Source organism: Corythoichthys intestinalis, chromosome 14, assembly GCF_030265065.1.
Source record: "Corythoichthys intestinalis isolate RoL2023-P3 chromosome 14, ASM3026506v1, whole genome shotgun sequence".
Lineage (NCBI taxonomy): Eukaryota > Metazoa > Chordata > Actinopteri > Syngnathiformes > Syngnathidae > Corythoichthys > Corythoichthys intestinalis.
Genome location: NC_080408.1, coordinates 18593424 through 18610901, shown reverse-complemented (window position 1 = coordinate 18610901; position 17478 = coordinate 18593424). Strand labels below are relative to the sequence as shown.

The window sequence follows — 17478 nt, the reverse complement described above, 5'->3', positions numbered from 1 at the left end:
AGTTCACCCACTTAGAAAATAGGTAGTGGTCTGAAATTTCAATCAAAGATGCATTTCAATTTATAGAGACATAATCTTGAAAAAAAAATCCGGAACTCACATTGTATGATTTTTCAATGATTTATTTGGAATTTACTGGGGTTTATAAGTATTTATACCCCTGAGAAAATCAGTGCTAAAACTTAGTGCAGAAGCCTTTGTTTGCAATTATAGATGTCAGATGCTTTCTGTAGTTCTTCACCAGGTTTTCACATATGGAAACAGTAATTTTGGCCCATTCCTCCACACAAATCTTCTCTAGATCGGTCAGGTTTCGGGGCTGTCATTGAGAAACACAAAGTTTCAGTTCCATCCACAGATTTTCTACTGGATTGAGGTCTGAGACTGGCTAGGCCCCTCCAGAACCTTGATATGCTTTTTACGCAGTCACTCCTTGGTCAGCTTGGCTATGTGCTTCAGATCATTGCCATGTTGGAAGATCCAGCCACGACTCATAAAGTCTCTGACTGAGGAAAGGAGGTTGTGGCTCAAAATCTGATGATACATCTCACCATTCATTCTCTGCTTTATACAGGACAGTCGTCCTGTCCCCTTTGCCAAAAAGCAGCCCGAAAGCATGACGTTTCCACCACCATACTTCACAGTGGGGGTGGTGTTCTTGGGATTGGACTCATCCTTCTTTTTCCTCCACACAGGATGAATAAAGTTTGCACCAAAACGTCACATATGACCAGATGACTTTCTCTCATGACCCCTCTGCATCATTCAGATGGTCTCTGACAAACTTCAGACGGGTCATCGCATGTACTGGCTTCAACAGGGGAACCTTTTGAACAATGCGTGATTTTAAACCATTGCACCGTCGTGTTCTTCTGACAGTAGCCTTTGAAACTGTGCATTCAGTTCTCTTCAGGTCATTGACCAGCTCCTGCCGTGTAGTTCAAGACTGAGTCTTCACTTTTCTAATCACGGGTGATGCCCCACGAGGGGAGATTTTACATGAAGCCCCAGTCCGAGGTAGTTTATCAGTCTGTCAGGGAAGCTCAAATTTGAACTCCAAGACAAGTGTTACCTCGATAGCTTGATTAGAGAAATAAATATGACCCCAACCATGGATTGATTTTCTTCGAAGTCTTTATAAACAAGAGCTCTTGGGTACAGAATGTTGTGACCCAGCCAGAAGCTGTGATCACCCAGAAAGTACAAAGCAGTACAATAGAGGCTGGAATTTATACTGTTGTAAAGGGCGGTGCCGAAGCCCACCGAAAAACGAGACTAAGAAACAAAACTCATTATCTCACAAAGCTGGGTAATTTTCCATGCAAAAACATCTTTGAACTGTGACCTTGAGCACTGGTCCCAGCTGGAACAACGATAAGAAACCACAGTCCTCTTTTGTATTCATTCAGGGCATATTGAAAAACAACGGAACATGACAGTCCATATATGGGCTAATTGATACCGTCTACAATCGTCAAGGCCATGAGAAGGTCCATTCAAAAAGATTACAACAGATTATTATAACAATCATACTCTATGCTATAATGTTTTCATGCAAGTGTCACGAGGGGGAAAATGTGAGAAACAGGGTGGAGAGCGACACCGTGCAACCAAGGAGATACTCGAGACTGTTACACAGTTCACAATGTTTATTAAAATTTCAAAAAAAGGCTAAAAATGCTAAAAGGCTAAAGATTAAAAAGGGCTAAAACCATAAAAGTCCCAAGCCAACAATTGGAGGAGGGCACTCGAAGTTGCTCTTGGGCAGGTGGAGTCCACGTCCTTTGAGCGGTCGCTCTTGTCTCTCCACTGTCATCAAACCCGGGATGCAAAACACAGCAACCAGCAGTGCGGGTGCCCGAGTCTCTAATGCCCCTGGAAATAATAATTTTGCTCCGCCGCGTGCCACGCTAGTCTTTGCAAAACTTACAGCCGAGGCAGGGCCTGTTACCCTGCCGCTGCGGTTGTCTCAAGTCGTGACACGTCGGCCAGGGCCTTCCGGTGATCGTCTCCAGTCTCTAGGCTGCCTGGTCGTTCCTGCGCCTCTCGTCAGGACTTGACTTGACTTTTGACTCGGCGTCCTCCTGGCTCTGTGTCCTCCTGGCTCTGTGCCCTCGTGGCTCTGTCCTCTCTCAGTGTCCACGTCACCTCGCCTTTTATTGACCAGTGCATTGCTTTTGTCCCGCCCCGTCAGTCTCCAATTGGCTTAGTCCTCCATTTTGTTATCTTGACCAGAGTGTTACCAGTGTTGGGCACGTTACTTTAAAAAAGTAATTAGTTACATTACTCACTACTTCTTCCAAAAAGTAACTGAGTTAGTAACTGAATTACTCTATAGTAAGAGTAACTAGTTACCAGGGAAAGTAACTATTTCCGTTACTTTAAAAAGAACTTGTTGTATGTCAAAGAATTTGAAATTTTCTGAGCAGTATTCGAGTCAGTGGAATAGAGAAGAACAGACAGGTAGTTAACTTGTTAGGTGCTTCAGCAGATTTGAATTGCTTACCACAGATGTCGACAAAAGCTTTGCCCCGGGACATAAATTACACATTACATGCAGGTTCTTTCCTTTAATTTCGACAAACTTGAAATAGCGTCTATATCTCCACCTCTTAAAGGACAATTTTTCTTCTGAATGCTCTGCCATCCCGACCCTGAGCATCTGTTTTGCGTGTGTGTGTTTGCCGCATGCGCTGTTCCGGTTTGCTTGTGAAATCACCGGCTCTGATTGGCTTACCACGACACATGACTCTAACCCTCAGCCAATCACAATCACTTCCATCGCATCTCTCGAGGGGGTGCACTCAGGTAGGCTCGTTTCCCGACAATTAACGTCACCTTCAGAGCGTCTGCCGTCCTCAAGATGGAAGCAGAATTATTACTGGCTGACAGTGGGAGATGGGAACGAGGCTAGCATCAGGTGTAGCAAACACAGAAACGTTACCAAACTTTGGAAAACATTGTCTAATTGAATGAGCAGGGACAAACAGCTTGGAGTCAGAAGTACGTGCGCTATTCTCGAACCTGAACGCACCCCAAGTCTTGGATGACAAATCAACAGAGCAGAGAGTCGACTCGAAACGGCTGGTAGTTTCTTCAATTTATTCAGAGTAAGTGACGCACCGCTTTTGACCGTCAGTAACGGTAACGGCGTTGTGACGGCGGAAAAAGTAATTAGTTAGATTACCCCGTTACTGAAAAAATAACGCCGTTACGTAACGGCGTTATTTATAACGGCGTTACTCCCAGCACTGAGTGTTACAGGTGTCCTGCGTAACTGTTCTGATGATCAGTTAGGTTGGAAGTTAAAACTACAAACAATGAATCTAAAAGCAACCCACAGCACACATTAAACAAATCAAAATATTAAAACACTTCCACCTTGTGACACAAGCATAACAAAAGCATTCAACATATAATGTATAATGGTTGTGTTTTAAGCATGAATAAATTCTGTCACACAGTCATGTTTACACTCTAAAAAAAATCCACTGGCTCTACTTAAAAAAATTGTTGTAACAATTTGCATTTAATTTGTTAAGTAAATTCAACTAAGCAATGATTGAGTACTTCCCTTATAGATTTTCTAACTGGACTAACTCAATTAGTATAGTTGAACCATCATTATTTATTGTCCTCCACAAGCTTTATTGTGTAGAACCAACTCAATTTTTATAGCATTAATAAGAAATAAAACTACTTCATTTAGGTTGCTATAACTCCTTCATTTTAATTTCTCAACTCAAAATTTGATGCAAAATGGTACTTAAATTTATTGAGTAAGAGCAACTCATTCATTTTCCATGCCGCTTTTTCCTCACGAGGGTCGCGGAGGTGCTGGAGACTATCTCAGCTAATTATGGGCAGTAGGCAGGGGACACCCTGAACTGGTTGCCAATCGCAGGGCACAAGGAGACATACAACCATTCAGGTACACTCATACCTACGGACAGTTTAGAGTGCTCAATCAGCCTACCATGCATGTTTTTGGGATGTGGGAGGAAACCGGAGTTCCCGGAGGAAACCCACGCAGGCACAGGGAGAACATGCAAACTCCACACAGGAAGGCCGAAGCCTGGGATTGAACCCTCGATCTCAGAACTGTGAGGCGGACGTGCTAACCACTCAGCCACTGTGCCACCTAAGAGTAACTTGTTTTTCTAACATAAATTGGACATGGCAACTCCAGTTTTATTTGGAAAAAAATATATATTTCAAAACTCAAAAGAATGGACAAAATGAAAGTGCAGAGCAAAACCAATACAAACATCCTAAACATTGTCAACAGTTCACTTCAGGTGCAGGTATAAACGAAAAGTGTACTTCCAGTACGTTGATACACAGATATGGCACAACAACACACAGTGCAAAACAAGTGTACAACAAAATGTTTGCAAATGTACAAACAATATAGGGTGATTGAAAAGTAACTCCTGTTTTAAGATAATTTATTTAAATGTTGTAAACATTTTTGTAATTTTTTGAGTATGCTGCTTGATGCATGGTAATGAAATCTGTTTTCATTTTCTTTCTGACTGCAAATATTGTAAGGCAGAAAATGGCCAATTCTTTTCCTGTGGTAATATGCACATGTGATGGGAATTTAGGAAGTTGCACCAACTTAATAATTGAATAGAAATTAAATTTCACTCACTTAATCTTTCCCTTTGTTACGTGAAAGCAGAAAAGCTTATTCAAAAACAATATACTTTTAAGTTAATATGTCTTTCTTAATATTTAATTTTGATTAACTCCATAAAAGAAGTTACCAACTTAATAAAACAATGAATAGTAAAAAAAAAAAAGTCATTTTTATGTTGAAAAAACTCATGTTTTCAAGTCATACCAACTAGCCTCATGAATCATTTTTTTAGAGTGTACCCTTTTCTAACAATTGCTGCAACTGTTGATTTACTCTCACCAAGCTGCTTTCCAATTCTACCCTAGCCTTTTCCAGCTTTGTGGAGCTCAACAATTTTTTCTCTGGTGTCTTTTGAAAGCTCTCTGGTCTTGGCTATGGTAGCAGTTGGATTATGATTGACTGTGGGATGCACAGGTGACAATTATGAGCTCAAACAGGTGGTGGGTGGGAGGTTACTCATGGGGTGAAGGTGGACTTTTTTAAGGTAGACTGACAACTCTTTGAATGTCATAATCATTGCTGATTCTCTTGGGTACAAATACTTATGAACCCCAGTAAATCACAGATAATTATTTTTAAAAATCATACAATGTGAGTTCCAGACTTTTTTAGATAATGTCTCTATAATTGGAAATGCATCTATGATTAAAATTTCAGACCGCGACCTATTTTCTTTAAGTGGGTAAACTTGCAAAATCACAAGGGGTGCAAATACTTCTGCTCCTCACTGTATATGCATATGGTGTCAAACACAAATAGGCCCTCTTCAACAACACTGCATCATCAACTTCAATGAGACATCAAATGCCACTTATCAGGGGCTAATGTGGTTAGCTAAAAGGAGAACGAGCATCCAAGAGACCTCAATACAACTCTGCATCTCTGAAAAAAGGCTAATTGTTTATTTCCACACTTTGGTTGGCAAACACTCTGGAGACACGATTATGTACATACATAATTTCAATTTATTACAATATTGTATCCCCGTTTGAGTTTCTATGGAAACAAAAATTGAACATTTAAGACTTACAATATTGCTTTGTTGGTCAATTTCGTCTTGACTTACATTTATTTGTTTCCATCATTACAGTTCTTGTCTCCTGTCAAGGAAATATGCTCAGCCTGTTTGTCACCAGTCTATGCAATGGAAAAAATGGTAGCCAATAAACTGATCCTTCACAACAAGTGTTTCTGCTGTAAAGTCTGTCAGAAGAAGCTCAGGTGAGATATTTGAGAAATGTAATGATTCAAATCAATCAATTTAGTCCTCATATTTTAGATCGTAATCTTTTTTTTATCCTAATTGCAGCATTAACAACTATTCCTCCCTTTACGGCGAGTTCTACTGCATGTCTCACTACCAACAGCTTTTTAAAAGTAAAGGCAATTATGATGAGGGATTCGGACACATGCAGCATAAAGACCGCTGGCTTCAGAAAGATATAGAAATTGATGAACTAGACACAACACCAAAGATGACAAAAAACAACTCTAAAACTTCCACAACCTCCAGTGTGACATCTACTCAAGTATTTGTCACAAAGTCTAATGAGACCGGGATGAGACGTCGAAGTCAACCTGACGTCAGGAGCAAACTGAAAGTCGACTGGCCACCACAAAAGAAAGCACTTCACCATGAAAATGTACAGACTTTGAAACAAAATGATAATGTCATGTTGTTTAGACATGCCAACGTGTCAGAACGTGTCAGGGGGGATTCAGAGACCGCAAAAAATACCTCAGAGGACAAGTTGCTCTTCGAGGAAACCAAACCAAGGAGTCATGTCACAAAAGCAAAACATTTTAAAGCTAATTCTTCCACAGCACATCAATTGTCTTCTCGTTTGCCGGAAAAAGATAACTTCTCGGACACCAATCAGAAGCAGACAGTAGCTATACGCACCCCAAAAACCGTTTTGAACAAAGCACCCATTAAACCTGATACAACGTCCCAAAAATCAAAGAAAACTGTGTGGTTTGCGCCAAATGTTGACGTTTCTCATTATGATCAGACTCGTCATCTGACCTCAGTTTCTTCGGAGGAGGATTCTGATTGTGACAAAAATAACTCAGACCAGAACATAAATATACAACTTGGACATAAGCCCAACGAAGGAGCGACCGCTGGAGACACTGATGCTGATAAAAGTCAAGGGTCCCTACAAATTGAGGACAAAAACGAGGAAATAACACCTCTTGGTGAGTCACTTGACAATGTAAAAGACAGTTCAAGTTGTGTGACAGAAGAGTTACCTGAGAAACTGAACATTCCTGTTGAGATAAAAACCGCAAAAGATGATACAAAACCAACACAAATGCTTTCTAAAAGCAAAGGAAGCAAAGATAACCAGACAAATCTAGCAAGCAAAATTGCGCCAAATGTTGACGTTTCTCATTATGATCAGACTCTTCATCTGACCTCAGTTTCTTTGGAGGACGATTCTGATTGTGACAAAAATAACCCAGACCAGCACATAAATATACAACTTGGACATAAGCCCAACGAAGGAGCGACCATTGGAGACACTGGTGCTGATAAAACTCAAGGGTCCCTACGAACTGAGGACAAAAACGAGGAAATAACACCTCTCAGTGAGTCACTTGACAATGTAAAAGACAATTCAAGTTGTGTGACAGAAGACTTACCTGAGAAACTGAACATTCCTGTTGAGATAGAAACAGAAAAAGATGATACAAAACCAACACAAAAGCTTTCTAAAAGCAAAGATAACCAGGCAAATCTAGCAAGCAAACATGATGCCAATAAACAGTTAGATGCAAAAACAAATTCTCCCATGACCTATGGAAAACAAACTGACAGATCAAAGCTCATGTTAGGATCTTGGTCTAAAGGAAGAAGCCCTTTTTCAAAACTCTTTGCAGTGAGTGGAAGTGAAAAAACTAACAAGACTGAGACAAAAAACACCAAGAGAGCAAATCCTGGTGTTCGACTCCTGGGAAGACTCTCTCAGTCATCCTTAGACAAGAATGATGATGCCACAAAATCAGTTACTTGTGACAATGAATACAAAACGCACAAGGATGATAAGATCAGAGAGGAGCCTGAAACCGTAAAAGTCAAACCTCGGGAGGTAAAAGATGACAGTGAAAATAGGCTATTTGATTCTTGCTCAAACATTCTGGATAGCAGCAAAGAAGAATCTAAAAATACAGAGCCAGTCATCCCACAAAATGAAATAAATGACCTGAGTGATCTGGTTCAAACTGACACAAACAAGGAACACGAAAATCCCAAAGGTGACGAAAGCACGGTGGCGACAATCCCAACAGTCAATGATCCTGAAATAGATGATTGCAACACACATGGCACTCAAGAGTTAACTGATGAACAGCTATTTGAGCAAACCAGTGTAATCAGTATCAGTTCTGTCTCTGGTGACCCACCGTTTACAAAGACAAATCAAGATAAAGACGAGTTTGATGATGCAACAGAGCCAAAAGATATGAACAATGATCACAATGATGAAAAAATTACTTCCCAGCAGAGTTTGCAGGATAAGAATTTTGATTTGGCGTCTTCAGACACTAATGATGCATCGCCGGAAAGATTTAGCCTGCTTGACACTCAACCAGTTTCGCCCCAAATCGACCTACTTGGCTTGGTAGAGCAAGTGCCTGACCCTGAATCCGTCAGCCAGGAAGGGCTAGTGGCTTTGACTACAAATAGCCAGGTGCAAATTCAAGAGTCAAATTTCGACTTTTTCAGCCCAAATTCCAATTTGTTGACCCAACAACCTGTTCACAGCCTTCCATCTGCCCAATCGGATGATATCCTAGCAATGGGTAAAATGCCATCCAGTGCAGATGTGTTTAATGCTAGTCCGCTGAATGGTTTGCTTGACTCATCTACAACACATTCTGTTTCGCCGTTACCCGAAGGAGATATTTTATCACTCGATATCTTTGCATCTGATACGCAATTGCTACCAAAGTCGCAAGATTCAAGTGATTTGATGACAGCTATGAACTGTCAAATGGGAAAAAACAATCCCGAGCAAATGGCAACTAATGCTGTGACGCCTAGTAACTGGTTGGATGATTTGCTAGGATAATAGCAGAAAGGTCACAGGATACAGCACATGATCACATTTGTGCATAATGTTGAACAAGATAAACAAACCATTATAATCTCAAATTACAAGCATTTTGAAATATAAACTGCACATGGTACGATGTTTTAATTTTGTTTGGAAGTAATTTTTCTGAACCTATTTTTTGTTAGTAAATATTGATATGCAGTATCTATCCATCAACTATGATTTAGGGTTATACAAATCAACTTTACTATGATTTTGTGTGAACAAATATAGTAATTGAGTTATGTGCTGTTTTAGGTCATAATTGCAAATGAGGAAGTAGATTCATATGAATTTTTTTTTTTTTTTAATGAAATCAGATCAGGTGAAAATCATTTGTCTTGAATGTTTGATTGTAAAATAATTCATGTACATTTATATAGCACTTTCACAACAGCAGCAGCCATACCAAAGCACTTCACAAACGCATGATATGAAACATTAATAAAGTGATGATTGTTATTTCCTTACTTATTGAGTGTTTTATTACATAAATAATAATGACACACTTTTTTTTACCTATACTTGAGTAAACGTTTTGGATGACTACTTTTACTTGAGTCATATTATTTTGAAGTAACCCTACTCTTACTTGAGTAAACTTTTTGGCTACCCTACCCATTTCTGACTGCCACAGTAATCCGCTATGTAACACTTGAATAGTGCATATTCAAAATGAGTAAATATCTAAGTGGTTTCAATTGAATATTAGTTTAAAAGGCTACAGAAGTACACTCAAGTAACCATTTAGCAATAAATTGATTTTTCATCAGTTGTATTATGACGTGTTTTGGGGAAAATATAATCGTACAAAACCAGTTGAACACCATTTGGTTTTGTCAAGGTAAATGAGGATGAAAGGCAGGGTCTGAGCTTTGGTCTAAATATACTCTGGGACTGGCTGATACCTGGTCCCACCCAAAGTCAGAGCAGAATTCAGCCCACCTCAAATGACAATAAGCAGTAAGGAAAATTGAGATTATATAAATTACTTCAAAGAAGACACAACCATCTCATGCAGCGTTACAAATGAGTTTTATTGTAAACGTTGCATTTACAGTGCACAAACTGAACATACAGCAAAGGAATACCAGGGTCATCAAGCCTAAATTTTCAATCCCTCCATAGATGTTAGTTCATGTCAATAATCACAAAAATGTTAACATCTTTCATATGACATGACATAATATGATTGTAATGAATACAATTTTAAGAAATATTTAATAAAAATGTTATAATTGTAGCAATATGATATACATACATATAACATACAGTAATACTTCTAACAAAAGTTGTTTGATTTGTATACACACAAGCGTGCACACATGCACATTCACCACAATTAATGGTTACATGGCAGTTTACAATGATTTTTAAATAACAAATTTATAACACTTCCCCCCCCCCCCCCCCCCCCAACTTTTAAGTCATTTAACCCAATTCCAAATAATTTATTTAGTTTTCATTACTGTTGCTAGTACTGGAAAGAGGCCCCCAATATGGCATTAAAATGCAGGCATCCGTATCGGCTAGTAATAAGAAATAATGTGCCGATGCTGAGCAATATATACTCTTGAAGACATAGTTTTCAACCACAGGTTGCCGTTCCCAAGATCGCCGCCAGTTACAAACACCACTTTAAAAGAAACACTTGACGCCCTTCCCAACAGTGCCATCGATGCGAACACCGCTGAAGAAGCTCCAGGAGAAGAAAAAGATGAAAAATAAAGGCAAAGTAATATTTGTTTTTTTGTGCTAAGGAGAGTTTTTACTCTGGTACGTGTTGTCAAATGTGTTCATTTAGCAGTCATATTTTGTATGAAGGGATGGATGGATGGATGGATGGATGGATGGATGGATGGATGGATGGATGGATGGATGGATGGATGGATGGATGGATGGATGGATGGATGGATGGATGGATGGATGGATGGATGGATGGATGGATGGATGGATGGATGGATGGATGGATGGATGGATGGATGGATGGATGACATTGACATTGACATTGACATTGACATTTGCATAGATTAAGGGTGTTCCAAAAAATCGATTATTAGATGCATTTGACACGTGACGATTCGATTACGATTCATAAATGTTAAAAAAACGATGATTTTCCCTAATAATTTTATGACAGCCGCTCGTAGTGGAAAGAAATTCAAGACACTCGCCCGGATACCTTTAAAGAGAATGATAATACTAAGGGGCTGTGAGATAGCAATAGAACCGTTATGTGGCAAGATAACAAATATTAATAAAGTTAACAAAAAAATAAATCACATTCATGAGCAATTATCGAAAATAGATCGAAAATTTTCATTTCCAAACATCTCGTTCGGAAATGTTCATTTCCGAACATTTCCAAAAGTATTCCAGAAACAGCCGAATGGGGCTCTGACGTCACAGCCAGGAAACAAAAGGTCGAGGCAGGTGCCATCGTTGTTTATCGACGAGAGAGTTGCGTTCGTGTTTTATCCAAAAAATCGCTCAAATGGTTCAAACCTGTCATGCTATGTGGTGTACAAATAGCCATTTGTCGCAATGTAGTACCCATGAGTTCCCCAATGCGAGAAAAAGAGCTGGACTACGCAGACAATGAGTAAAGTTCGTCCGTGCAAAGAGGGCTAATTTTGCAGACCCCCTCCGGCACGGTTTTGTGTGATGTGCATTTTACACCTGAAAGCTATTCGAACTATGGACAAATGAAATCAGGTTTTGCTAAGAAATTGCTGCTGAAAGCAGATGCGGTGCCCACCATGCACGCGAAGCCACCTAAATGTCCCGAGATATTAAGAAAGAGGACGATGACTGGCACTGATGAGACCATCCCACCACCCCAGGCTAAGCAAAGGAGGGGAGCAGCCAAGTTCGAAATGGCCAGAGTGAGTACTCTTTATAATAAAAAAAACATCCCGCATTGGATATAGGACTGGACACATGTATAAATTATCGCTCGTAAAATATATACAACAAATCCTCTAATCCCATTCATATTTGTGTCTTTTGGCAGAGCGAAAACCTATGATAGCACAATAAATGATAATTATTCTATACATTACTCTATTTTGCGGTCATGGTGTATCAGCTTCACAAAAAGAAATGCAAAACAAACCATTCGGTGTTTCCCACACGATCTGTTGCCGGTGTTTCATCAGTGTGATTGCTCCCCTCAATGATCGTTTCATTAGGCTGCATTAGCTTTCGTTTGGGCTCAAATTGATAGTCCAAAACACCAAAGAAAGGTTCATAACTCTCCTCATTACCATTAGAAGAACGTTCGTTAAGTCGGATTCGTCGCTGCAACTAGAAACAAAATTGTCCGCCATCATCGCCGCCATTCAGTACTAAGCACTGAGCCGGGTGTTTCCTAGTTGTGACGTCACACACACAATATGCTAGATTTCCGGGATCTCGGGCGCCGGTCGTTTTAGCTTGACAATCGATTCAAATTTCTATAATTTTCTTGGTGTTGCGATTTGTGTAATTACATGAAGTGGCATGATATGAATCCAAAAGGCATGTGTTTATGGATAAATGATGGAATATTAGCATTTCCCCAGGTGTTTTCATTTCATACTCTTTAACGGACACACGCACAACGTTGGATGTGAAGAGAATGCCACCGGCCGCTAGGGAGCAGTGCCTTGCTGTAGGAATGTTACTCCTACTAAGGAGAAGAGTTGTTGGGAAGAGATACTGAAGTTACTGCAGATACTGTAGTTCGTTGCTCCTAGTCTTAAAGTTGTCCAGCAGTAGGGCTGTCCCAAACGACTAATTTCCTCCCGATTAGTCAGCCGACTATTTTTACGATTAGTCGACTAATCTAATTTTTTTTTTTTTACTAATTTAACAATGAAATTTTTGTTAAAGCTTATTAATTCACAAAAAAACATTTTGGAACACCTAATTTTTTTTTATTAACGTATAGAGAAATAACATAAATATCAATAATAAATCACAAACAATGAGGTCAAATGCTGCTGGCATTAACTGGTGCAAAAAAATGTAAATGGAAACACTGTGACTTCACCTTTTTAACAGGAGTCAAAACAATTCTTACTCTTTTTGCGGTATGTCATTGTCTATATTGTTCTAAATGTTAAAATGAATTGCAATGTCCCGGACAATCATTTTCAGAATACTTTGTGTGAGTTCAGATGCTCTTTCCGGTTTGCATTCCGCATTTTTTGGGGAGGGGAAAAACTGTTCAACTTTTGTTCATTTTAACCTGAAGATAATGCAGAGGGCACACTGAAATATTAACACAATTATTTTGACTGGAAGGCACACATACCCACAGTAACAAAAATTAAGTATATAGTATTAATTTTATAGTATACTACTATATGTAAAACATTATAATATTAAATAACTAACATTAGTGCAGTCATGTATTACAGTAAGCAGGCCAGTGGTGTTCGAATGTATATGTACATGTATATTTTTTATTATATTATGTATATACAGGATATACAGTATGTATATATTTTCCCTAAGTGGGAGCTTCCATGATCCTAATAAATTTAATAATAATTTAAAAAAATATGTAATTATATTAATTATTTTATTAAATAAAAATGCGCGTTGATACGACGCACATAAAGGCAACTTCCATTTAAAAAATCGTTAGAGAGTTGTATGGACTTACAATCCGCTAGCTTGTTGTTTCTTGTTGTCTTCGAAAATTATACTTGGGTGACGGCACTTCAAGTGTTCGTTTATAGCCGACGTGCTACCGTGGTATGCGAGCTCAGCTTAGCAAAGAGTACACACAGTGGCACCCTCCATATTTTCCTTGAAATAATTCCAGGCTCTGGCTATTGTGGTCCGCTTTTTTGGCTTTATGCCGCTTTCACGTGTTACCATACCTGCCCTTTTTGGAAACTGGCGGTGTTTTCAACTCCTCACCGGCGATTCACTTGGCTCGTTGTCGTCGGTTCGTCTGGGTTTGTCCGATTTCCTCCTCGGGAAGGCGGCGGCGTGCATAAAAACACCGAGAGGCGTCGGATGGCTCTTTAAGGATACTTTTATTGAGCAAAACAAAAACGTACGGGATGAAGCCACTCAACTCTACCCGCGCACTTTTCCAACTCGCCGATCTCCCTCCCTCTCTCTCGCTCGCTCGCCCACTTTCTTCCTCTTTGCTCAATCTGACAATGCCGGTCACATTGAAATAACAGCGGCCCCTTTGGGGGTGCCAGTAACAACCGCCTGTATCGCGAGCGCCCGCCATTCTAAACTTTATCCGCACGTAATTTTTTTTAACCCGTCACTACCCGTCGATGGTATGTTTTGCCCGTCGACGCATTTACGTCAGCGATGACGTCGACAACGTCGACTAGTCGGGACAGCCCTATCCAGCAGTAGGTTCAAGTCGTGTCAATTGGAAAAAGTGCCGTGTCTGCCTATCAGAGGTGAGTACACGAACCCTCTTGTACTGTTTAGTTTTGTTGTTGTTTTTGAGATGTTATTAGTTAGCGTCGAGCACTATGCTAATTAGCAAACTTTGTATTTCCATGTCAAGTTGTGCATTATTTGGTGGCGTACAAGTTACTCCAGATGCAGAACGTTTAAAACCAGGATTAAGTACAGCAGTAACACTACGAACATGTGAAATTGTACAGAAATCTGTGAAAACAAAGTATGTTGGTCAAAATAAGTCTTATTCCTAAAGACACTTTGTTTGTTTCCAGAAAATATGGAATTCATTCCACCAGTGTAAATTTTACTGTAATTGTTTAGAGAAATAAGTACTGCACTTGAAACAGCTAAGGTTTTTGCACCTTCTTGTCGTATAGGCATGTTGAGAAATAACTACTGCCTTTAAAATGGTTAATGTTTTTGCAGTTACTTGTTAAAAAAAAAAAAGAAAAGAAAAAAAAGGCCAGCTTTTTGTTGTATGGGCATGTTTCCATCATTCCTGTTGAATCATTAGGATATTTTAAATAAATAATGGACATAATTTTGTTTGGCTACTTTATTAATTAGTTATATATGATGCATCGATAATCGTGATAATCGCGATAACTGTGATCACCGTCAATACCATGATCATCGTTCAATATTTAAATCATAGCACCCTAAATCGTAATCAAATCGAATCGTGGGGTGCCCAAGATGGCACACCCCTAGTATAGATATCATCTTTGTTTGGAGGGGAAATTGGAACTAGTGAGTTTGCGAACTTTTAGCCTCTGCTAGCATAAGTGATTACCACAGTAGCTAAGGTAATGTTCTAATGTGGTATAAAAGCACTGACAGTGGACTTATCAGGATTGATACAAAGTCAAACAAACATTTAAAAAATAAAAAACAACAATTTCGTCTTTGAGAGCATTTTTTAGAGGAGTTTATTTATTGCCACCTATACCAGCTAGGCACAAATTTTGTTAGGCAGTGTCTGACCAATTGATTACACCAATTATGTTACATTCAAGTTAGTATGCAGTAATTTAGTACTAAAATGAGAAAAAGTATTTTGTATATGTTTGGGGGGGGGGGGGGGAAAGGTGGTATCGACACATCGACCAATACCACGTAGCAGAATCGTTTCGGGAGCCAAAAAATGGTATTGGTGCAATGCTCATCCTCATGTAAGTGTGATCTTTGCTTATAAAATGGAAAATACTGTGTATGACTGAAAACTGTTTCCAAATTCAAAAGCTAATTGTAATGGGAAACAATTGCACCAATAAGAAAAAAAAAAAAATTTACAGTTTACTTGATTTAATGTGTATGCTATTTAAATTAATATCTTTCTTCGTCGCCTTCATGTTCCTGAAAGAAAAGAGAAATTCACAACCATTAGTAGTAATACGTAGGGCTGTTAAACGATTAAAATTTTTAATCGAGTTAATCACAGCTTAAAAATGAATTATTCGTAATTAATCACAATTCAAACCATCTATAAAAATATACCATATTTTTCCGTAAATTATTGTTGGAATGGAAAGATAAGACACAAGACGGATATGTACATTCAACATACTGTACATAAGTACTGTATTTGTTTATCATAACAATAAATCAACAAGATGGCATTAACATTATTAACATTCTGTTAAAGCGATCCACGGATAGAAAGACTTGTACTTCTTAAAAGATAAATGTTAGTACAAGTTATAGAAATTTTATATTAAAACTCCTCTTAATGTTTTCGTTTTAATAAAATTTGTAAAATCTTCAATCAAAAAATAAACTAGTAGCTCGCTATTGTTGATGTCAACCCATAAAATCAGTCGCACCAAAACGCCAGCAGAGGGAGACAAAAAACACAAGTAACAAGTGGACATGACACTGCTGTCATTTTAATCTGTTTGAGCTGGGCATATGCGTTAATTGCGTCAAATATTTTAACGTGATTAATTAAACTAATTAATTAACGCCCATTAACGCGATAATTTTGACAGTCCTAGTAATATGTAATGTGATATGAAATTCTTTTGGACTCCAATCAAATCAAGTGACTGAGGAACACATACCGTAATTTTCGGACTATAAGCCGCCACTTTTTGCCTTCATTTTGAATCCTGCGGGTAATTTGTTGATTTATTTGGGTTAACAGGTAACACTTTGTTTGACAGCGGCGTCGTAAGACCGTCACGATAATGACATAACACTATCATGGGCATTACTGAATTCTTATTTCAATAGGTGTCATCCGGCAAATTATGTCACTAACTCTATTTATGTCCAGCTTGGATGAGTGAGATAATTTACTGGGTAACACTAAATGACGTCTGTTATAAGCATTCATTAATGCTCATGACAGTGGCATGTCATAATTATGATTGTCTGATGACACTCTTATGGTACTGCTGTCAAATAAAGTGTTACCATGTACCATAACTAGCAATTAATGAAACAACAGGAACAATAACTGAAGAAATAATTAGCACAGAACATGAATTTTGAATTGGTATTTGCATCTGTAGCGCTGCAATGCATTTTGGGAGCCATGTTGCACAACAAACAGCGCTGACAGCAGGTTACAGCAGAGGTTGACTGTCTCCTCCAAAGGAGCAGTGATGCTCAAACGAAGCTTCTTGAAGAAATAAAGATTTGTAGCCAATTGGTTCAAAGCTTCATGGTTGGTTCATTTGGTGTTATGACAGTCATATGATGCTGTTGTCAAATAGTGTTAGTGGTTAATATCTTTTGGTGTAAATATCATAATACAGTGAGGACAGCTGCGGCTTATAGTCCAGTGCGGCTTATCTATGAACAAATGCAGTCACGTGCCAAATTTGGTGGGTTGTGCTTATACTCAGGTGCACCTTATAGTGCGAAAATTATGGCATAAGTCTATCTAGGTAATTCCCACAAAATAGTCACCTATTACTTTCAGCCTCATCAAGTGAATCTGGCAGTTCGATCCCTTGTGTCTCAGGAAGTAGGAAACAGAGACACCCACTGATCAGTGTGAGGCCACTAAAGCTTACGATGGGTATGGACCAGTGGTACATAGCCAACATGTTGATCAATGGCGCAATAAGTCCGCCAATCCGACTTGCAATGGAGCCCAAACCAGAGGCTGTTTGCCTGAAAAAAGAAGGCCACATGTTGCTCAGTCCCCCAATTGTTCGTCAACATTATAGCTGAAGCTAATAATGAAATCTTACCGACAAGATGTTGGAAATAACTCTTGGACATAAACAGTACATATGGTTATGGCCCAAATTACTATAAGACGTCCTGTGGTAGCTAGTGCCGTAACAGCAACAGGATTTCCTTAAA

General features: G+C 38.9%; 1 protein-coding gene across 1 annotated transcript in view; it reads right to left on the bottom strand.

The window, feature by feature from the left end:
• Positions 1-15511: 15511 nt before the first annotated feature.
• The window catches only part of LOC130929916 (uncharacterized), a 36243-nt gene continuing 34276 nt past the window's right edge, over positions 15512-17478 (bottom strand). Inside the window, exons 19-21 of the mRNA XM_057857538.1 lie at positions 17364-17472; positions 17084-17283; positions 15512-15519 (exon numbers count right to left, since the gene is read on the bottom strand). Coding sequence (XP_057713521.1) covers positions 15512-15519; positions 17084-17283; positions 17364-17472 — 317 coding nt within the window. The remainder of the gene's footprint in view (positions 15520-17083; positions 17284-17363; positions 17473-17478) is intronic.